The sequence below is a fragment of the Henckelia pumila genome, chromosome 3, assembly GCF_033568475.1.
Source record: "Henckelia pumila isolate YLH828 chromosome 3, ASM3356847v2, whole genome shotgun sequence".
NCBI classification, from domain to species: Eukaryota; Viridiplantae; Streptophyta; class Magnoliopsida; order Lamiales; family Gesneriaceae; genus Henckelia; species Henckelia pumila.
Genome location: NC_133122.1, coordinates 29,299,781 through 29,323,392, shown reverse-complemented (window position 1 = coordinate 29,323,392; position 23,612 = coordinate 29,299,781). Strand labels below are relative to the sequence as shown.

At 34.5% G+C, this 23,612-nt stretch overlaps 4 protein-coding genes and 1 non-coding gene across 5 annotated transcripts; 2 read left to right on the top strand and 3 right to left on the bottom strand.

Moving 5' to 3' along the window:
• Window positions 1–304: 304 nt before the first annotated feature.
• LOC140887255 (asparagine--tRNA ligase, cytoplasmic 1) lies at window positions 305–3,785 on the top strand. The gene is made up of 6 exons (XM_073294375.1): window positions 305–868; window positions 1,742–2,350; window positions 2,648–2,901; window positions 2,984–3,113; window positions 3,223–3,281; window positions 3,385–3,785. The coding sequence occupies exons 1-6, from the start codon at window positions 389–391 to the stop codon at window positions 3,566–3,568; spliced, it is 1,716 nt and encodes a 571-aa protein (XP_073150476.1). The 5' UTR covers window positions 305–388; the 3' UTR covers window positions 3,569–3,785.
• Window positions 3,786–4,737: 952 nt separating this feature from the next.
• On the bottom strand, window positions 4,738–6,371 carry LOC140891857 (large ribosomal subunit protein eL31). Its single transcript, XM_073300525.1, has 3 exons — window positions 6,334–6,371; window positions 6,071–6,187; window positions 4,738–5,171 (listed from the first exon to the last, which is right to left on the bottom strand). Exons 2-3 carry the CDS (start codon window positions 6,151–6,153, stop codon window positions 4,892–4,894), a joined length of 363 nt encoding a protein of 120 aa, XP_073156626.1. The 5' UTR covers window positions 6,154–6,187; window positions 6,334–6,371; the 3' UTR covers window positions 4,738–4,891.
• Window positions 6,372–7,379: 1,008 nt separating this feature from the next.
• On the bottom strand, window positions 7,380–12,293 carry LOC140891354 (histone acetyltransferase type B catalytic subunit). Its single transcript, XM_073299811.1, has 10 exons — window positions 12,153–12,293; window positions 11,976–12,017; window positions 11,688–11,797; window positions 10,859–10,927; window positions 10,141–10,179; window positions 9,978–10,054; window positions 9,785–9,884; window positions 8,563–8,638; window positions 8,300–8,451; window positions 7,380–8,176 (listed from the first exon to the last, which is right to left on the bottom strand). The coding sequence occupies exons 1-10, from the start codon at window positions 12,229–12,231 to the stop codon at window positions 7,544–7,546; spliced, it is 1,377 nt and encodes a 458-aa protein (XP_073155912.1). The 5' UTR covers window positions 12,232–12,293; the 3' UTR covers window positions 7,380–7,543.
• An 80-nt stretch (window positions 12,294–12,373) lies between these two features.
• Window positions 12,374–12,445, top strand: TRNAP-UGG (transfer RNA proline (anticodon UGG)). Its single transcript has one exon. It is a non-coding gene; the product is annotated as a tRNA-Pro (tRNA).
• A 793-nt stretch (window positions 12,446–13,238) lies between these two features.
• On the bottom strand, window positions 13,239–15,638 carry LOC140891478 (F-box/LRR-repeat protein At4g29420). Its single transcript, XM_073299988.1, has 2 exons — window positions 15,087–15,638; window positions 13,239–14,436 (listed from the first exon to the last, which is right to left on the bottom strand). The coding sequence occupies exons 1-2, from the start codon at window positions 15,538–15,540 to the stop codon at window positions 13,544–13,546; spliced, it is 1,347 nt and encodes a 448-aa protein (XP_073156089.1). The 5' UTR covers window positions 15,541–15,638; the 3' UTR covers window positions 13,239–13,543.
• Window positions 15,639–23,612: the final 7,974 nt, after the last annotated feature.

The following is a 23,612-nucleotide window of genomic DNA, read 5'->3' as shown; positions in this document are numbered from 1 at the left end:
AATAATTTGTCCTTACATATTCAAAATTATTTATTTTTCACAATTTCATATAAAATATAATATTAAAAATAGGACAAATCTTTTTTGAAATAATTAACAATTAGATACAAATAATATATATGTTACCTTATTTTATTTTAAAAAATGATATGGACCAATGGGTGACGAGATTCTCCATAATACAGATTTTTAAAAGAAAAGATTCTTCCTCTTGATTTGAAGTAATAATAAAGATGGAAATGTTCGGGCCAAGATTTTTGCTTGTAAATGGGGAATCAAACGACCCGTACCCGATTCACCATATAAAAGGGCTCCAATTAGGGTTTATTGCACTCAAAGGAATTTCCCTCGTACTTCTCCGCCAGACAAAACCCAAGAGAAAACGGAAATGTCAGACGCATCTGCGCCGCCGCCGATGGACAAGCTCGCCATCAACGATTCCGGCGTGCGGGAGGCTGAATTCTCCCAACGTGTGTTGATCCGCTCAATCTTGGGTAGGCCCGACATGGGTGCGGGACTGGCGGGGCAGAGGGTCCGGATCGGGGGATGGGTGAAAACGGGTCGGGAGCAGGGGAAGGGCGCCTTCGCCTTCTTGGAGGTGAATGATGGGTCTTGCCCTGGGAATTTGCAGGTGATTGTGGAAGCCGATGTTTACAAGCTAAGCGACGTCGTTTCCACGGGAACCTGCATACACGTGGAAGGCGAGCTCCATCTTCCGCCCGAAGGTGTGAAGCAGAAGATCGAGCTTAAGGTGAAGAAGGTTATTGATGTGGGTACCGTAGATGCGGGGAAGTATCCGTTGCCGAAGACTAAGTTGACGCTCGAATTTCTCAGGGATGTTATGCACCTTCGCCCCAGGACTAACACTGTATGATCTTAAGCTTTTTAAACTCAGAAAACGTGGGTCTGCATTTGTTTAATTAGCCGTAGTTGTGTGAGTGACAAAGAATTTTGTCTTTTTGGCTCATTTAGTACACACGGCCAATCAATTTCTGTCTTTACGATTATATTTCTCCTTGTTCTTGTTGTTGTCTCATGGGATTTATTGTTTTTGAATTAGAAAACTAAAGACTAGATTTTTTTAAAAATACCGGGAAAGATAGGGATAGTATATCTATATTTTACTCCTTCAATGCGTTTGATCTTGCTAAAGTAAATGGTATTATTACTTTCATTCCCATGCCCATTTCTCGGAGTTTCTCGTCGTCTCGAACTATTAATTATGCTTATAGTTCCTATTTATATGGGATTGAATAGAAGTTTGTTGGGAGTTTGTCTTTTTTCCCCTCATTTTCCATGAGTAGGCAAATGATAAAAATGATAGATACCTGTCATATAGGACTTTGACAGAGTGAATGGTCATTAAAACTTCCTGGAATGGGTCAATGTTGCCTATAAATTTTCTACCTTCGTGTCAGTGATTTATAACAAAGTAGTGAAGGCAATGCTAATGCTTCGAATCATGAGATGATGTTTGTAAAGAAATCATATATTTGAGGCACATCTGAATTGCTTCTATAAGTTTATATTGATGATTTCTTTTTGAGATGCATTGATGTTGAGCTCTATAGGTGGCACGAGAATTTGGACTCCTGGATCGTTACATCTTGTTATATCCCTCTTTGTACTTGCACAAATTAAGTAATTATTTATACCATCCATTACATCCCTTAATATGATTTGCTCGTCCTCTCTCGTGAGATTTTCTCACTCGAAGTTTTATACTTTTTTGGTTGTCTAGATTTCGGCAGTTGCCAGAATTCGCAACGCTCTGGCATATGCTACCCACACATTCTTTCAGAATCATGGTTTCCTTTATGTTCATACTCCTATCATTACAACCAGCGATTGTGAGGGTGCTGGGGAGATGTTTCAAGTCACAACAATAATCGGCGAAGCAGAAAAATTAGAGAAAGAGCTGAAAGAGAACCCTCCCCCTTCAGAAACTGATGTGGAAGCTGCTGAACTTGATGTCAAGGAGAAAGGAGAAATGATCGCCCAGCTAAAATCTGCTAAAGCAAGCAAGGAGAAAATTAGTGCTGCAGTTGCGGAGCTCACTAAGGCAAAAGAGCATCTCTCAAAGTTAAATGAAAGGTTAAAGCTGGCTGAGAGATGTAGGGTTAGCGGTGGCATTCCAAAGAAGGATGGGAAAATTGATTATTCAGAGGATTTTTTTGCCCGGCAAGCATTCTTGACTGTATCTGGACAACTGCAGGTTGAAACATATGCGTGTGCCCTCAGCAGCGTATATACCTTTGGGCCTACATTTAGAGCAGAAAACTCTCACACATCTAGACATCTCGCTGAGTTTTGGATGGTGGAACCTGAAATAGCATTTGCAAATATAGAGGTATACCACCTGTAAGCTTCTTTATTGAACTTGCATTTGAGTAAAAAAGTAGTCATCTTAAAATGCATATCCTTGTTATTTAAATTGGAACAGCCTTGAAGGCCTTCTTGTTGACAAACTGTCCAAATCTTAATGTGTATTATTAGCCACGTCCCACTGTATGGTAAGCCTGTACCTCAAACTTGAAGATTTGTGAAGCTTTGTGCTCCTGTAATTGGATTTTACTTTTTTTATTTTTTTATTTTACGGTTTAATATGTCTGGCATGGGAGTTGACATTGATGATATTCTCTTGTAGGACGATATGAACTGTGCAGAGGCATATGTAAGATTTCTTTGTCAATGGTTGCTTGACAACTGCTACGATGATATGGAATTCATGACCAAGTTTATTGACAAAACTGCCATCCAACGGCTTGAAATGGTTGCAAAATCCAAGTTCCATAGAATAACTTACACAGAAGCAGTTGCCATTCTTGAGGAAGCTGCTAAAGTTAGGAAATTCGAGAATAAAGTAGAATGGGGTGTTGATTTGGCATCTGAACACGAAAGGTAATTATCAGTTCATCATATATTCTCTCCATGCAGCTTGCAGTTTGAGTTACTGAATTCCTCTACATTCGACCCCCCACAGATACTTGACAGAAGAGAAATTCAAAGCACCGGTTATTGTCTACAACTACCCCAAAGCTATTAAAGCTTTCTATATGAAGGTCAATGAAGACAATAAAACTGTTGCTGCCATGGATGTGCTAGTACCCAAGGTGGGCTCTTGACCTTGTTCAATGACCTTTTCCTTATTTAGCAATCTGAACCACAATTTCTACAAGCACGTCATAGGTATATGCTGTAATGGATTCTTGTGTTCATCAGGTGGGAGAACTTGTTGGTGGAAGCCAAAGAGAAGAGAATTATGAAGTTCTCCGAGATAGGTAGGAGGAGCGTAACTGCTGTATTCGATTTTTCAATTGCTCCCTCTTTATTTAGACAAGATCTCAATAATTTATATGGATATCAATGATTTCTTTGCCTCAGGATATTGGAATTGGATCTGCCTTTGGAGCCATATGAGTGGTATCTTGACCTGCGGCGCTATGGTACAGTGAAGCACAGTGGGTTTGGCCTAGGCTTTGAACGAATGATTCTTTTTGCTACTGGTATGGAAAACATTAGAGATGTCATTCCATTCCCAAGATACCCTGGGAGAGCAGATCTCTGAATTACACACGGTCACTCAGGAGTCCTTCGAGCTTTCATGTTTATTAGTTGTCTTCGAGAAATACGACAAAGTTGTTAAGTATAGTAACAATGACAAGAATATGTTTTGATTGGTATGCAAAAACCTATTTATTTTAAGGCTCGTTTGCAATCTTAGTAGCATCTTGTGTATCAATTGTTTCAATACTTTGTTTTTTTGATGAAAATTGTTTTTTATACTTCTTTTTCGTATGCTTTTCCCAGCTGTTATGTATTTGCCCTTGAATACATGCTTTGAAGTTTTAACTTCAAATATGGACCGGTTGTCCCGTCTCAGAAATGTGAGACCTAGTCTTTATTTAATTGAAGATGATGAAATAGGGAACAAAAAACAAATAACTGAAATCATAGACGTTGAGACGGCTGAAACTCTTGTTAGATGTTTGAACAGGGGACCAGATTTAATCGTCTTATGAAGGGGGGAAAGAATCCGAATAACTGGCAATTCTAATATGACCTGTTAACTTGACAAATAAATTTCAAGAATTCATCCTATTCCCATCAATTGGCAGATAAGAAAACAATGGGAAAATTTGAGTAAAAAATGCTTATATGTTTTAACTAGAAGTCTGCACTTGAGTATCGTGATCAGGGCTGTAAACGAACCGAGCCGAACTATAGAAAAATTTTAGTGTTCGAGTTCGAAATGAGATATTCGAAGTTCGGCTCGAAGCTCGAAATTTTTTTATTTTCGGCTCGAGTTCGATTCGATAAAAAGTTCGAGTTCGATTCGAATATATTATAAAATATTTATATAATATAATTTATAATATTATTTATAATATATATAATATACATTATATAAAATATTATATATGTATATTATATAAAGGTTCACGAGCTGACTCGCGAACGTTCGAACAGAATATTTTAGGCTCGAGTTCGGCTCGTATAATAGTTCGAGTTCGGCTAGAATTTGAAAAATTCGAATCCTAATCGAATATTTTTTCGAGCCGGCTCGGCTCGTTTACAACCCTAATCGTGATTCGAGGAAATTATAATTAAAATACACCATGACAGCATACGATTTGATGCCACGAATTTGTTAACGGCTATTACCTTTTTTAAAGCAATATACGCACATATATATGATCATACTTGTTTCACATGTGACCAACCAAATGCAACTAATTTACTCGATAAAATAAATATCCTCAATTGCACAAAAAAGAACCTTAGTTTAATCATTGATGTCCCATGAAGGTAAATCAAGATTTAACACTTGTCTAAGCAGTCTTAAAATAATGAAAATTGTCACAAAAATATTGATACCGTCACTGGTACTCTACCCTTCCTCGTCAATAATCTTGGTACCCAATCCCTTCAATCCTTCAGCGGGGATTTCTGCAACGGTAACGAGGGAGTACAGCTCTTCCTTGGCATCCTCGTCATCATTTCTCTTGCGAGCAATTCTAACTCTGACTCTCCTTGGGACGCTCCGAATACCCCTGCTCCAAATTTGCTTGTTAAGCTTCACGTCCACTCTCACATCTGTGGTACCCATGGCTTTCTGAGCGAATTTTCTGATCTCTTTGATGGCGTTGGGAGCCTTCTTCTTGAAGGTGCTAATTAATATCCACAAAGAGAGAATAGTATTCAAATGACAAAGAAATATTATATAAAAAACCATTATCAATTATAGGCATGGAGCTGTAAATATCAAATCATAGAAAGACAAGATCGATATGAGCAAATCAAGAACGGATGCATGAAGCCATGGTAATCAAGAACGGATGCATGAAGTACTATCAGATTCACATGTATGAGCAAATAGAGAACACAACTTGAGATACTTCAAAGAAGACTATTGCTGATCCCCGATACCACCCAAAGAAAAAGCATAAGACAATCACATTATGAAGTGCATTTTCATATTATATGTACTCACAAGTCACAAAGACTATTCCAAGACACATTTCCCGACCACAAATGAAATGAATTCAAACAGTTCCACATTTTTCTCACATTAGGTGTCACCGGAAAGCAAGCCATTCTAACCCATATATCAAAACATGTTCCGTGTCATAGGTACAAGTTTCAAGTTTCAAGTTTCGTCTATCTGTGATCCAGTTCGCTGATCCCTTCATTAATGTTTTAATCTTCCAGAAACAAAACTCATCCTTTGCACATCCTCTTAGGTAAAAGCCCACATCAATCCTAAGCCTCCACTCCACTCAATTTACAGAATTTACAGAACACCAGTAAGCCAGAGAAACATCAAAAAATACATTCAGAAAAGTAAACCAGATGAGCTAAGATCATAAGAAAACTCGCACATACACCCAGCAGTGCAATTATTTTCACTGAAAGAGTAAGTACTTCGAAGGCAGAATTACAAAGAAACGAAAAAAAACCATCAGTGAAACTAAACAAAAAATCAAAATTGCTCTCAAATTGAGACAACCAAACAGCTAAAAGAAAAAGAAAAAAAAATCAAGGAAGCGATAAATCCTAAGAAACATACCAGCCATGTAGCCTCTTGTGGAGGTTAATGGTATACTCCCGCGACACCACTTCATCCTTTCTTCCCTTCGTTTTCTCAACCATTTTCGCTTAATCCCACAATTATTAGTTATTACACCTGCATTTGCAACAAATCAGCGAAGAAGAAGACAAAACCCCAAATTAGAAATCAATCTAGATAAATTTCGATCTCAAGAAATGGATCAAATTCGTGTAATAATCAAGCAGTGTGAGCGTGTGCGAGAGAGACGCAGGGAAGCAAACCTGGAAGGGGTTGTGTAAGAGGTGGGCGGAACTCAACTATAATTTGAGAGATGAACTTAAAGCCCTAGTGGCATAAGATGTAATTTTATTGTTTATCAGAGCTGTTAATGTCTTTTCGCCCAGTAAAATTATAAAATATGCACAAACCTAAAAATCAAGTACTTGTTCCATTAAATTTCACGTGAAAATATGTAAATATCAAAACTTATTTTTAAAAAAAACTTATTTTTACCTAAAAATATCATTTTCTATTTGGTTGAATAAATTACAAGTTTCTCCTGTAAAAAAAAAAGAATAATTAAACGAAAAAATTGAAATTTTGGTTCCTTTTTTTGTCATTTTGTATTTTACGTTTTCTAAATTTTAGTTCCATTGCTATTTTTTCGGTACTTTTAATAATTTATATTTTATAATTTTGTCATTTCGTATTTTACGTTTTCTAAATTTTAGTTCTATTGCTATTTTTTTGGTACTTTTAGTAATTTATTTATATTTTATAATTATAATGCCGTCAATGGCGGAACCACAATTGCTTGAGTGACTCAAATTTTTTTACATTTTTTTTATATATTAATTTTGGAATAATTTGATATGCCGGGACGATTTGTTTAAAAAAAATTAAACTAAATCTAGAATTTTAAATTTTAACACAACACAGATAGATTTAGAATTCTCTCCGCTATTGAATGCCGCAGATGTAATACTAACGTTATGCAATATAATTAAATACACTCAATTAAAAAATGATGGTAAATTAAAAAATACGAAATGAAAAATGTACAGTGAAATTTATAATAAAATAACTAAAATCGTAAAAAAAAAAAAAAAAAAGTCGATATACAGTACCAAATTGACAATTCTGATCACTTTTAGTTGGGAGTGATCATGTGAGTTAAAGTTGGAACATGACTCCCAAGCTACCCTAATTAATGCATGTCCCATTAATCATGGTCCTTTTTTTCATTTGGAAGAGGCCATTGTTATAATTGGTTTTGAACCTGAGCTTCATTAGAACTACAAGTCATCAACATTAATCATGGTTTTCATAACATTTTCAGATTAGCTAATTGTCATTATAAATCATTAAATGTGAACAAGGCTGATGACAAATACAAAGATACATGCCTCTAACAGATTCTGGTTTTTGTTCTAAAGCAACTGTCATATCTTAATTCAAATTACCACAAAAAACAACATTGAACTCTAGACTTCACGAAGACATTTTCTCTGCAACTAACTTGATTTCTTTCATTCTATTATCCACTAGTTGCTTTATCTGCTCGTCTAAATTTCCCTCATTCTCATCCTTTTCGAGCCTTGTCCCATCGCCACCTTCCGATTTAAACATAGCAAACGACATTTCCTGATCAAACTCGGTTGGGATATCAATTAATCGCTTACCTAAGCCTTCGGTTTCTTTCCCAATCACATCAGCTTTCACACGATTTGAAATGATGGTCATGTAATTCTCCATGTACTTCTCTATGGGATTTAAGCGTAGGTAGATGAGAATCTCCCAGCACTGAAGAAACTGCCGTTTGTTAATTTTCAAACTTTCTCGGGCAGATTCAATGATACTCTGTGAAGGTCCACATCGAATTGGCTGGCTGTTCTTTGACAAGTTTTTGTGCTTCAACAGTGAAACTAGCAGATCAAGTGAATTATGGATCGGCTCAAAATCAAGCAGGCGCTGCACATCGATGCAGGTTCTCACGTGTTGAAGGGAATCCACTGGTTCTTCAATAGTTAGGTCATAAGCATTTTCTGATATCGCGACATCGTTTATCACTTTGAGAAGCGTACGACCATAACCCTTTTGTTGGTAGGGAGGTAGGATTAATATCTGTCAGCAACAAATTCATCCATTTACCAGTTTATTATGGTGAATTAACCAACAGTCTATTATTCAAAACACGGATAAAAGCTATGTAAAAAAATAAATAAATAAATAAACACAGGCACAAACCTGACCAAGACGTAGCCTTATGCTGGCAGGGTATCGGTGAAAACGATAAACAGCTGCAAAGCCAAGCAACATGTTGCACCTATCTTCTTGACCCTTTCCCACTAGTACATATATTTGCCAACTTGGATCAGTAACGTCAATAGGATTGCTACCTGTGTCAGCAGTATAATAACAAAAGTGAAACATGTTTCAGTGGCCAGCAATTAGTTCTATATACTATAACGCAATTATTTTTCACGAAACAAAACAGATAAGACAGTCACCATCAACAAGAAGAAGAACGAGCTGCACTAATCGGCAATAAAGAGGCCCCACTGCAGCACCACCAACCCAGTAAACCTGATATAGTGAAACAAAAACAACAAAATCAAGAGAGAAACTCAGATCCTGAAACATAATAGAGAGATCCATACATAAATGATGGAGTTTTTCTCTGGGTAAATAGAGAGAACTCTCAATCCAAACCATAGTTGTTTCACAATACAAGCTGAAGGAGAAGTGGAGAAAGTGCCATCTCGAAAAGATTGGTACCATGGATAAAGTGCAGTAAGTAAGTCGTAAGCGCAGGAATAAAATTCTTTGCAGACAAAAAAATACTCTCTCTCTCACGTGGAATAAAGCTGCCTCATAATCAAAATATTGCATCTAATATTGTAAAAGAAAGAAGTCCTTGTGGAAATAAAAGGATGATTTGATGACATTTTTAAGTATTTGCTAGACATTTCTCACGCATTGAAGTGACGGATGTTCATCATTTTGTAAATTTTGTTTTTAAAAACTTAATCATCAATCACATAGGCCATGGTGGCAACACTTTTCTCCAGCTGCCATAGAGTCAATGAAAGAGAATAATAATGTAAAGACGCTCTCAACAGCTATCAAAGGAGTGCCACACAATCAATACTGTTAAATTACAGCGTATATTGAGAAAGAATACATATCACTTGTATATTATTCATCTATCTCATACACATATATATATACAGAGTATCAGCCTATATTAGGAAATAGACTAATCAAATCCCTACAATCAATCCCTACAATCAAGGAGAATCATATCATATAATTCCTACATATATATACAATCTGTAACAAATACAAAGCAAGTACTGCAACATGTCTATTATCAATCCTCAAACCACCAGATGCTGAAGAACAAGGTGATATTAATGAAATCAACCATTTAGCCCCAAATAAATTACACAAGCATAAAAGCTAGCCACTTGCAAATTGCGACAAAATTTGACATTCATGATCGATGAATGGAGTTCGCGGCTCATATGAATCCTCATCAAGCTGTAAATTCAAAAATGTTTTGGATCGGAACTACATCAGAAATATACGCAGGTACACCATATTATGGTGCAGTGACGTTGGAATCATCAAGTGAATCATGGAGAGAGCATTTTTTTAGGCAGAATGATACGCCAGAGTTAACACATTATATTAGTGACATGATGAGGATTGATAAAGAAAAATACTCACCTCAACATTACCATGCTCTTCTTTCAAATGACACTTGACGTTACCTTTACAGCTATTAGAAGCATTGTTTTGCAATGCTTCTGCACTTGAGACAATATTTCTAAATGCATGAAAAGAAGAAGACAAATTAGAATGTATCAATTGATAAGCAGCAGCATATGTTAAATTCCATACAGGAAAGGATTCTACGTACTTTACATAATTGTATTCAGTTGAAAATGTTTGAAGGAAGTCATCTTTCTTTTCAACGAGGTTCTCAGCAAATATATTCTGTCATGAACAAAGACATATTTGAGTTATACACATGGGTTTCATAGAGAAGATTAGGAATTCTCAAGCATGTGCTGTCAATATACCTGAAGAGATGCCTTCAAATCTGTTATTCCCTTGCCTCCCTGATAAACATCAACAGAAGTGATCAATAGAATGCCACCGAGGGGACATACAACTGACTATGCTTGATATATTAGCAGATAAAACATAGATTTCCTTGTCACTTGTCATTTGGCAGTTACCATCTGGAACCATCACATATTATTAACAGCTTGATTTTATGAAAAAAGCCACGTGGACAAATAAAAGTTTTGACAGTGCGAAGTGGAAGAATCATCAAACATCACATCAAGTCATCACTGTGAACAAAACTTTCTAACAGAACTTGATAAAATGAGATAAGGAAAGCACGCCAAGTTATTGTCTAGGAAGATGGGAAAACGGAAAAGAGATGCAAATAATCTAGATACATTTGGTGGAATGAAGCCAAAAGCTTAATCAACTCCACTCGTTTGAACTACCTATTCTTTTTCAACAAACCAAGTCCAACACCAGCTAATATAATGCAAGATAATTACTCTTACGCAGACACCATTATAATGTTATCATGTAAGAAATTCAAAATTAAACCATGTGTTTCTAACATTTAAGGGGAAAATTCAAAAGGAAATCTACCATGTTGTTGACCATCGGGAAAGCATAGAAACCAAGACAGAAGAGATTAGTGCACTGCAAACAGTTACTCAACTAGAGAGCATCTGCCAGTTCATTAAGTTTTACAATTTGTAAGTAAATACTTACATCTGATGAGCTGTCAAAACAAATATCTGCATACGAATGAAAGGATACACTGCTAATCCAAACACTGATCTGCATAATTAAAGAGAGAAAATTAAACATCCAAGAAGACCCAATGAGATAAAAAATCATAGAGACCAAGTACGTGATTCCTGACAGCCAAACAAACCCTTTTTATGTAAAATGTAAACAACAATACGTCACAGAATGTCAAGTAAAGTTCATCCAACTCTGCAATCCCATCATCATCAATTGCTTTGGCTAAGAAAGGGCCAAGTGTGTCTGTGGGCAATATATTGGCAGAATGCTTCCGAATCGCATGGCTCGACATGGTTTAAAAATTCAGTGTACCAAATAGCATGTCCCCCTACAATCCCAACTCATATCAAAACGAAGGACTATAATGATATTGCAATTCATCTTTACGTGGCCAACAATATGGATTTTGTGAAAACACACACAAAAGTAAAATGAATTTAAACACAAAAAGACCGCCTAATTCCTTTTCTTATACACTACACAGATACTACAAGAAAGACTCTCATTCTTTACAGAGAAAATGCTTAGCAATCAATCTTTGTTATTTAAAGATCATCTAACTCCAATTTCATAAAGTAAGAAAGATTTATCATGGTAAATATGTACGTCCATCACCGAAAATGCCACAACCATAAACAAAAGCCAAAAAAAAATCACAAATATAGACAGTACTGTAGAAAGAGGAAAGACAAGTCTAATGCTTAGTGTAAAGGAACAAAACTAAAACAATGAACTTTAAGATTGAATTTAGAAAAAAAAAATTTAATTATCAAAATTAATTCCAACATATTACCTTCAGACCCTGGTAACCATATATTCTACCATCTTCTTCAAAGAACTGGTTTAAGTCAACTGGCTCAATTTGGAAACTGTTTGGGGAATCCACTTCCTCTTTGCTCGACACTACACACAAAAATAATGAAACAACCTTGTACTAACTAAAAGGAATAACCAAAAAACTTCAAGGATTCTCGTTATGTACTGATAGATGCTAAGCTACCTCAGACCATTGAAAATGTATAAAGCGTACAGCAAATAAACCAAGTCAATAGACAATCTTAAATAATCAGGAAACAAGTACCCATATAAATCTTGATGCACTCATTGGCTTCAACTCCAGCGTCTGTACAGAAGAATTGAAAAGAAATATGAGAAAACGTACAAAGAAAATCCCGAAGCTTACACTTCACAAGACAAGGCGACGAAGAATTCAACCACAAAAGGAGAAAAATAAAGAGCATCAGAAAAATTGACCTACCAACTTTGGAGAAACCGACGCGACGCCGCTTCTTTTGGTCGGAAATTGGATCGGAGGAAGAGTGGTGCTTCGTTCCCATTTTCGGAGATTAGGGCTCGGACGTGTAGCGGGAAATAGGAGAGGCGGGAAATTAACAGTGGCAGTGTGGCGAAGAAAGAATTTATACACAAGACTGTACTATATGCGTTAAATTACGCTACGTAAGATAGCTGAACAAAATCGGGCGTTTGGTCTAGTGGTATGATTCTCGCTTTGGGTGCGAGAGGTCCCGAGTTCGATTCTCGGAACGCCCCTTTTTTTAATTACCTACCTAGTCAACAAAATGAACAGTTTTTGTTCCGGCTTCACGGAGTTGACACATAAGGAGGCAATGAGAATTTTGTTGGAAGATTCATTTAGACAAATATTTTTAAAAAAAATTTAGTGTTGTATAAGTAAAAAAAAAAAAAATTAAAGCGTATATTTGTACAAGATTTTTATAAAATATTTTTAAAATATGTACTTCAAGTAACAAAAAAAGAATTGAGATGTGTTTTATGATATTTTTAGAATTGAAAGCAACGATAAAAAACAAATCATACTTCTTTTAAATTGTAAAAATGTTTTTATATAATACTTGTTCAAACGCATATTCATTCTTAAAACGACTAAAATATTTTATAAAAATTAAAAAAACAATTTATAAAACAAAACAAAAAAAACAATTTATACTTATTTGTCCAAACCGAACCTTAAATTTGTGAGACAATTGATCGAGCCTATACATATAATCAAAAGACCCGAATTTTGTTTTTGCACCAAATTTACATACAAGCAAACCAAATCACATATTTTCTCCGTGTTGCTGCTGCTTCTTCCTTCATATCAGGAACATGCAGAAGATATTGGATGATTTGTCCTCATTCCTCTTTCAAGTTTGACGTGCGATTTAAAATATTTAAATTTATGATCACAATAAATTATAGTTTTTGTTATACTTGTGAGTTTTTGTTATACTAGCATAAGTTCAACCCTACAATAAACAATGCAGTGAATACTGAATCGCGGATCGAATTAACTATCCATAGTCGGCAACACTCTGCACGCTGTAGTAAATGGATATGAACCGAACGGAACAAGAAATTTACATTATTCAAGTACAACACTTTCATCTGATAGTACATGTCGCAGTTTCCCAGCGATGTATATATTCCCTTTGTCGAGAAGTTAAAAAAACACTACATTATGTACAAAACTTTCTCCAATTCGAGGTATATGGCATGCACAATTGAATGATTGGATCAAACTATCTTGATGCCACACATTATGGCAAACACAGCAAGTATAAAAATCGCCCGTAGACGTGATATGACGAATAATTTATTCTTGAGGAAGCTTTGAGGGGTAAGGTACTAGACGCTATCACATATCCAAGCATCTTTAGTTCCCTCCTTCCACATTCCCCATTTCCATCTCACCTTAGAGGAATAGGCCATGCACCTCGAGATAAGGCTGCTGGTGACAGTAGATACGACGTCCCGATGAATAAACATTGCCATGTAAGAGATGTTACTGCAATTATCCAATACAGACAAAATTGTGGACACTGTAACCTCGACATCATTAACTGTTAAATAGGCCTTAATTTCTTTCACATCTTTCATATGAGTCTTGGATTCTGAACCTGCAAGGGTAGGATACATTTCGAACTCGGACCAAACGCCAGCTGTCAATGTGAGAGAACCCACATTTGGAAACGCACAAAGCAATAACTCGAGAATGGACTTGGTAACTCCAACCGGCACTTCCCACTTTGTCGAGACAACTGTTAGATTCTTGACAATCCTTCCAAATGGGAACCTAACAAGTAGGTTGCGCAGCGCGGCAGATTCAAGATGAAGCTTTCTCAAATCAGCTAGTTCTTTGACTTTGAAACTGCCAGCTCCCTCGACAGAAAGATGCAAGTCTGATAACAGTGGAGTCTCGATAAGTAGAACACGTGGCTTCACGCATTTAAGTTTGAGCTTCACAAGATTCAGTGCAATTATTGTAATAGACATCGGAGCATTAGACAAAGTCCAGCAAAGTGTTTTGAGTTTTATGAGATGGATCTTGGGATCTTTAAGTCCTCCAACACCAATTAAATTGAGAACTTGCAAGGAAGGGAAACATTCGTTCACCTTCTCCAAGTTCTCATCATCCAATCTTATAAATTCGAGAGTCAATGTAGTGAGATTTGGCATAGGAATCATAAAATCTACCGAAAGCCATGCATTCTTGATCTCTAACTCAACGAGGTTAAGACCTGCATGGACAGAACTATCTCATTACATTGATTTTCAATCATATAAACCAGTTGCGAAAACAAACATTTCCAGAAACATAATACTCCCAGGACAAAATTTCAATCTACATATAATGATCGAGCATTCGAGCTACACTACCCAGCTACCAAAGCATTAAAAATTCAACCACTTTTGATTAATCACTCAAGAAGATGCTGCAACTATAACGTTCAAAAGTAGTATAATTTGCTCATGTGATCACACATAACATAAAATTTAACAGAGACGCAGATCTTAAACTCAAAAATTCAATGAAATTGCATTCGTATGGATGCATAACTGGATTATATTTGGGTGGACCGATTTGATCACCGACACTATCTTGGTATATTTGAGACCATCACAACTACTATTCAAGAATTCAAAATCAATGATTTCAAACAACACCAACCCCGAACAATCTTCCAATCGCAAGATATACTCCATGTCACAATACAGGCAGCATATAATTCACATATACTTCAAATTGAGCCTATTATCAAAAGTGAATTTCATGGAATCAACTTGCCTATGAAGCCTCGACAAAACAACAGTATAGGATAATATTACCCAAAAAAAAAAAAAACAATAACACGAAATTAAGTTTAGATAAAGGATAAATTCAGCTCACAAGAAGCAGAAATGCGGGAGAGCACATCCGATCGCCGCCAGCAGGATTGCACCCAAAAATCGGATATCGACACCGATTTCAGATGTCCGCACACCTTGGGCAGCCAAGAATCCACAAAATTAGCTTCAGTCAGAAACAAATCGTCATCCTCGTCTTCAACGTCGTCGTACGAAACAAGCCGCAGAGGCTTCTCGACGCCGATCGAGACGCTTTCCACAGCCGTCAAATCGGAAATCAATCTATTGAACACCGATTTGAAAGGAGTCATGGAAACACTGGCCGGGGGAGATCGGGACTTGGCGTAGCGGAGGTAGGAGCATTGGAGATTCACCGATCGGATCTCCGGCGCGAGAGAATTGAGGGTCTTGGAGGCGACCCGGCATCGAGCCAGATCGGCGGAATCGCAGAGCCGGCTCAGGATCTCGAGGAGGAGAGGTGGAGGAAGGTCGTCCATGGAGGTTTGGAATCGAAGCCCAGGTTCTGTTCGTGGAAATTGAGGATGATTATTTGTGCTGTGGATGGTTGTACCTTTTGACTTCTTTACATTGTTGCTTTTGGGACTCCGACTGAAATTATTAAAATCAGTTTATAAGTTGTTAAAGTTTATAAGTTGCTATATGAGTTTGTATGTTGTCATATGATTTATTTTAAAAATAATTTTTAAAGTGTTTAGATGAAATTATTTTAAACGAATTAAATATGATGTATTTGATGTTATAAGATTTTTTTATTATCAAATTATCAAAAAAAATATAATATTATGAATATTATTTAAAAATAGTTTTAAAATTATATTATAAATATTAAACCTATATTACAAAAAAATAAATTATTTCATATTTTAATTTAGAAAAAATGATAATATTTTTTAGAATTTTTATTTTTAAAAATAGTTAATATTTAATAAGTGGAGGACATGACAGAGATCTATGGAAATATAAACAGACTATTTTGGAGAAATAAAATTTTAAAACAAAATCTTTTTTAAAAAATTAAAATAACCTTAATTTTTTAAAAACAGTTTATAAGCTATTAAACAATTTATTTTGATGTGTTTAAGTTGGATGCATTCACGCACCCACTCAAATAGCGAGTGTGGCCTTGTGGGGTTTGGGCCCCATATCAAATAATTTTTTTTTGAATTATATTTAAATAAAGAAAAATACTAAAATATAATTAATCTAATTACTTTACATCAATGTTTTAAAAAGTGCTATGCGATAGGCGGGCGGTTTTTTTAACCTAAACATTAAAATCATGAAATATTTATGAGTTTTATTGTGAAAAATAATTTTTATGTCTTATGTTTTTTCAGTTTTTGTATAAAATTCTTTTAAAATTTTAGTAATATAGTAAAATATATATACTAATATAGTCAACACTCAATAGTTGGGGAGACATCAAGAATAATTGCGTGTGATTCAATATAAAAATAATATATACTACCTCAGTCCCATATATATTGTCTTCTTTGGATTTTCACACAGATTAAGAAAAATGTATTGGGAAATCAAATTTTATATAAACTTCCTATTTTCCCTATTCAATGTATTAAAAATGAAAGCACAATTTTTAAGATGTAGTTAATAGGGGCATATTAGTAAAGAAGTGTAAAAAATATTACTAAATATGGTATATGACTATATATTTGGGACAAATAAAAAAGAAAACATGGGCAATATAATTGGGACGGAGGGAGTATAATTTATATAGTATATTTTTTTAATTAATTTTTTTTTCTCATTCCTGCAACATGAGTGGTTAAAAAAAGAACATGATGAAATAGTTGATAAAGTGGGGTTTTGATATTCAAATTTTGCCATTTATGTATTTATTTATTTATTTTTAGATCCCCTTCATGTATTTTTAATTTTAGTGAAAATAGTAGGGTTATTTGTACAATCATTAAAATGACCAAAAATATTTTTATGTGATCCTTTTGCATTATAATATTGTATAGATACTCACTAAAAAATATTAAAAACATAACTAATCAAATCAAGTGCATAAAAAATTAAAATTTAATTTATTAAATAATTTTACGTATTTAGAATTATTTAACATAAAATTAATGTTATTATATTATAAAATTTAAATTTAAATTTAGGTAATAAATAATAATTATATAATATGAGGAGAAATAATTAGTGAGACCAGTAAAAAAGTTATTTTTTAGGTTTAGGATTGTGCAGAAAAGTTGTAAAAATTTTGTTTTGAGATGAGAATTATGTGTCATGGTAGGTCCCACAATGAAGTTGTGTTTTTTGGTCCAAGACTTCGGGTACCCTTATAAGCTGATTGACCAAATTATTGTAAATAAACATTGTAAGAGCTTATAACCTCAACCAAACAACCTCTAAATTTGAAATTATAAATCCATATATTTTAACTACGAAGGCTGTAAAACCTATGAAGTGCTTGGGATTGTAGGGAGAAAATAGGTTTCAAAAACAATTTTTTTTTATAAATATGGATTCAAGTTTCAGTAGATTTACTTCTTTAAACTCTGCTACTACGAGCTCATATGATTCTAAAAGGATAATTAATATTTAAGAAATTATTATAGAAAATTTTGAAAAATCTATAGATAATTGGGAAATCCCTAGAGTTAATAAAGATCAAATTTATAAGCATTCAAGATTTCAACTTTTTAAAACCGACTTTTCTATTAAAACTAAAGAAAGAGATATACAACTTACAAAACCTTTTGAAACAATTAAGTTATTATCTCAAAATTCCTTACAAAAATATAAAGATAAAAATTATAAATATATTCATATTGGATTAGTTCAAGTAGGAATAAAACTTTTAACTAAAGAAGGATTGAATACTTCGATCCTTGCTATTTTAAGAGATGCCAGATTTACAAATTTTGAAGACTCTTTACTAAGTTCAGTTGAATCTAGTCTATGTACTGGACCAATCTCTTTTGATTGTTATCCTAATTTTTCATTTTCTTTAAGCGACAAAAATATTTTAAAATCTTTAGTTTTACAAATAAAAACTCACAATTATAACATGCTTAAAGGATCAATTCCAGTGGCAATAATTTTTAGAATCCATTACAAAGCTATGATTTATGCTTTTGCTACAAAAGTAAAAAATCATAGTAAAAAAGGTGAAACCCTTTTATTACAAATAGATTTAACTAGATATAATATTGTAATCCCCAAACCAATCCAATGGAGTGATATAAATTTACCAAAAGAATGGGTCTTAGAAGGAGTTGCTAAACCTGAACCAATAGAAGATCCAGAACCAAATACCCAACTAAAAGAAATAACTCAATGTCTAGATGGAAAAGTTAAAATTTCTTTTGAAAGAAAAAATAGTAGTGACAAATCTGAAAATTCTTCTACCTCAGATACTATAGATTTAGGTAGAGTTTCTCAAATCCCTTCAGTAGTAAACACTCCTTGTAAAACTAAACATAGACATTCCACTTCAGATATACCAAATTCAATTATAATAAATGTTGATTATACTTCAGAAATTCCTAGACCAGTCTATAACAGCAGTAGAATAAAAACTTATTCTACTCAAAATAATAATCAAGATCTAGAGCCTACTAGCCCTACATTTTCTTCTATCACAGAAAATTTTAATGAATTAAATGTTATAGAAAAAGAGTTTGAAATAAATAAAAACTTCCTACATAATGATTTTTATGCAAAATATAATTTAAAAAGGAGATTATGGTTTTTTGGAAATTTCCTAGAGTCTAGAAAAATTATACAAAAACAGTTTTATGAATTTGTTAATTCAAATAAAATACACATACTTTTCTTTGATTGGTTTGAAATATATGCTTCAAAAAATTTCCTAGATTATTCCTTTTCAAAAAATATAAATCCTCTTACTAAAGAAACAGAATGGAAAACTATTTCTGATTCTCGAAAAATTCAATCAAATCATCCTCCTTTACAAGGAATAAAAATAAATATTCAAAATCAACAAATTGAAGCTATTCCAATAAAAACTCCAGGAGATAGCGATAAAAATAATATTAAAAATATCATAAAACAAAGTAATTTTACAAATACAAATTTAAATACCATAGGAAAACAATTAGATAGAATAGAAAAATATCTACAGAAACAACCTATAGCTAGTATTGAAAATCTTAAAATGATGGATATTAAAAATCCAGTTTTTAAACCATTTCAAATTTCAAAAACCAGTGTTAAAAATATTCAAGATAATAAGTCCGAATTTATAAAAATCGTTCAAGATCAGTTGAGTAGAATGACCGCTACAACTAGTAGCTCCAATGAACCAACAGATCTTGTAGCCCCTGATACCCCAATATCTAATCTAAAAGTAAATGTTTTAAATAATGAATCTGATATTAGTTAAGCTTTAGAACAATTCCAAAATCCTACAAATATTAATAAAATAACTTGAGATTTACCCATACAACAACCATTGCAAATAATCTCTGCTCCATATCTTGGAATAGTTAAACCTTTAGCACAATATCGCTTTAATGTCTCTTCTGTCTATGATTGGAACATAGATGGAATGACCGAGTATAATATCCTTAGTCTTTTACAACAAATGACTATGGCTGCAAATGCTTATAAAACCCAGATTGGGACTCATGATAAAACCATTGCAGAACTCCTCATAGCAGGATTCTCTGGTCAAATAAAAGGATGGTGGGATTATTATCTCACAAACCAACAACAAGAAGAAATTTTAAATTCTATAAAAACAGATGAAGAAGGAATACCAGTTCTTGATGAAAATGGTAATCCTCAACAAGATGCTGTAGCAACTTTAATCTTAACAATTTCTTTACATTTTATTGGTGATCCTACACATTTAAAAGATAAAAACTCAGAATTATTATCAAATTTAAAATATAAAAAATTAAATGATTTTCAATGGTATAAAAATACTTTCTTAACAAGAATAATGTTAAGAGAAGACTCTAATCAACCTTTTTGGAAAGAAAAATTTCTTGCAGGATTACCCACTCTCTTAGGAGTAAAGGTAAAAAATAAAATTAGAGAAACTAACAATAACCATATAATGGCCCCGTTTGGATTTGATAGACATTTTTTTAAAAAAACACTTTTTTAAGCTATAATTTTTGGCTTTTGAAAAAGCTCTAATTTTGACTTAAAAAAGTGCTTATTTAAGCACTTTTCTGGTCAACCAAACACTTTATTAAATGAAAAACACTTAAAAAAGTGCTTTTTTGGCCTGAATTTTGAAACCAAACGGGGCCAATATCTTATGAAGTTTTTACTTATGGACAATTAATAAGTTTAACTCAACAAGAAGGATAAAAAATCTGTCAAGATTTAAAATTACAAAAACATTTAAAATGGGAAATGAAAAGAACAAAACAAGAGTTAGGAACTTTTTGTAAACAATTCGATATAAATACCAATAAACCATCTTATTCAAAATGCATAGGAGATTGTCAAAAAACCTTTAAAAACTCAAATAAAAAAGAATTTTGATAAACCAAAAGAAGAATATTATAAAAAACCATATAAAAGAATTTACAGAAAACCTTTGAAAAACCAGACAATTCTAAACAAAAAAATCCTTTAAAGATATTGAATGCTATAGATGCCATAAAACAGGTCATACAGCAAATTATTGTAGATTAAACAAAAAACTAAATGAATTAAAATTAAGTGAAGAAATTTTAGATAAAATCTCTAATCTTTTAATAGATTCTTCTGATAAAGATACAGAATTTGAAAATTCTAACCATGATGAATATTTACAAATTGATGATTTAATCACAACTAGTGAAGAATCTGAAAATCAAATTAATATGCTTTCAAAAGATCAATTACTTCTTCTAGATGTTTTAAAAAATATTGATGATCCAAATATTCAAAAAGACTATTTAGAAAAAATTCTAAAAACATTAAAAGGCAAAGAAGAAAATAAAATTTTACCAAGTACTACTAAGAAAGCTTACGACTTAACTAATATTTTAGATAAGAAAATAAAAAATAAAAATGTGTCTGTTGGGATCGGTTCAGAGGGTAGAGGGGGGGGGTGAATACACTCTGAAACTTATTTTCTTTCTTTTCAAAATGATCAAGTGAAGTTTAGTTCACTTAATCTGTTTTCTCAACTTCTAAAACGGTTTGAACAACTTAAATAGTGCGGAAATAATTCAGAGGTTTTAGTGATGCAAAGACAAGTTATAACACGATGTATGAGCAATATATAAGATAAATATGCAGTAAAGACTAAGGCACGATTTATGGAAGTTCGAAGGCTTAATCCTTCTACGTCTCCCCTTCTTCCACTTAGGAAGGAATTCACTAGAAGACTTTGGTTATTACAACGTCTTGCAATACACCCACTTCAGACTTAGGACTTATCCAATGCCTAATCCGAAACTCCTAGATTTACACAGATAAGATTCTCAGTTCTTATCAGACTGGTGGAAGCTTTCAGAGTAGCTTCAAGTCTCTTCAATAATGAATGCAGTCCGGTTGAGCTTCTCAAACTGCAGAGCGGTCGAGAGGCTTGGAAACCCTAGGATGATCCTTGAAGATCAGATATGTAAACTGTAGGCGAGGGTTTATTTGAGCAGCAAGTGAATGATCTTGTAAGTGTGCTCAAGTATTGCTTCAGTATATCAGATGAGGACTTCTGATAGTATTCAAGTGATTGAGTTGATTGAGATTTTTCGTGTTGCTTGTCTTCTTGTCACTTCTTGAGAAATCTTCCCTTTATATAGGTCAATCATCAACGTCTTTATTTTGAACGTTCTGATGCTGCATTGAATGCACATTTAATGCTTCATAAATGCATTGATGAATCTGCATGAAGATCGTACACTTCTTTAAATGCAGACAACTTCCAGGGTCCAAAACTGGTATAAACGGTCGAATGCTTTATCTGTAGCCATTCTGCGTTTAGTGCAACCTGTTGTCTCGATGCAAGAGTCAATAGATCTTCTGATACGCCGGTTATTCTTTTGATAAAAGATCTTGCAATGAACGTCTTGTCTCAAGTATTTGTCTTGAGATATCTTGATAAGCAGTTGGCATTCTACCGGTAGATAGATTTATCCTCTGCTGGTTTGAATAACCAGTCGATAGGCTTGTGACTGCAACCGGTCGAGAGACAAAGGCGGTTGACAAGCTTCCGGTAGATAACTTGAAGGGTTTAGACTGTTGCGGTAGGAGTTGTAGTAGATTCCTGAAATACAAAAGATTGGCAGCACATTCCTATACAATGAGTTGTTGTTTGTTATCACCAAAATGTCGGATTCAACAATTTCTCCCTTTTTGGTGATGACAAAACTTAAGTGCTCCGAAAACAATATGAAAGCATTAAAATGAACTTCATTGAGAGAATGAATTTCATTAATTACAATAAGCATTCTTATTACACCTACTGAAGAAAAACAAAATGAGATACAGCTGCGATAAGTAAAGAAGAGACAAGTTGTTCATCTTTTGAACCAACTGGCTCCTCCTGACCTATCGCCTTCTCTTCTTCTTCTGTCGGCTTCTTCCTTTCTTCTGGATTCTTCTTCACGTCTTCTTGCCTCTGCTGCTCTTCGTTGCTCTTCTTCCCCCTTTTTGGCATCACCTTGGTTGAGTCGAAGGATGATCTTAGTGAGTTGAGTGCCAAGGCAGGCTTGCATAGTATCAATTTTTGCATCTAGTTGAGCAATTAGAGTAGCTTGCATAATGTCCATCCGATCATTCAACTGCCTATGAAGGCGGTTTTCGGATCTGACAACTTGTTCGGAGACGGTAGAGAGCGTTTTGATTTGAGTACGATGATGGGCAGTGATCTCTTTGGACAGATGAGCAAGGTCTCTAGACACGGTCTCAAAATGCCGAATCATCGTCTTGCGTGAATTGTCAACCCATGAGGATGTGTTTGTGATGTCTTGTGAAAAGGATCGAACTGTTTGCATGAGCTCATGAAGCCTATTTATCAATGTGTGATCCAGAGCTGCTGCCATGGCTTCAATATATGAGTCATCAGTCTGAAGCATTTGACTCTGTGTGTCATTCCTTGGTGAAGCCGGGCCAGACTCAAGATGATGTGGTGCTGGTGATCTGGCTGGTGAGCTAGCTGATGTACCTTCCAATAGTGGTACAGTTGGAGATGTAGGGGTCTCGACTGCAGCCAAGATGGTTGGTGGAGTAGCAGGATCAGCACTCGGTTCATCCATTAGGAGATCTTCCACAAACTTTTCAGTAGATGGAGACGGTTGAAGTGCTGGGTCAGCATCAGTCACTGGCTGTTCTGGAGGTGTAAGTGATACAATAGTGCTTGGTATCTCTGTTGGGGGCACTACTGCTTCACTGCTGCAAGGAGCCTCTGTCACAGAGGTGACAGGAATTTCTTGTTCAATCACTTCTAAAAAATCTTGTATACGACTGGGAGAGGTGTGAGCGGTCGCCGCTGGAGATGAGTGAGCAGTCACAGCTGCTTTCGGTTGAATTACTGCTGGGACTACGGTTGAGGCGGGGTCGATCGATGAAGATGCTCCCACAATCGATCCTAGAGCGGATGACTGAAACA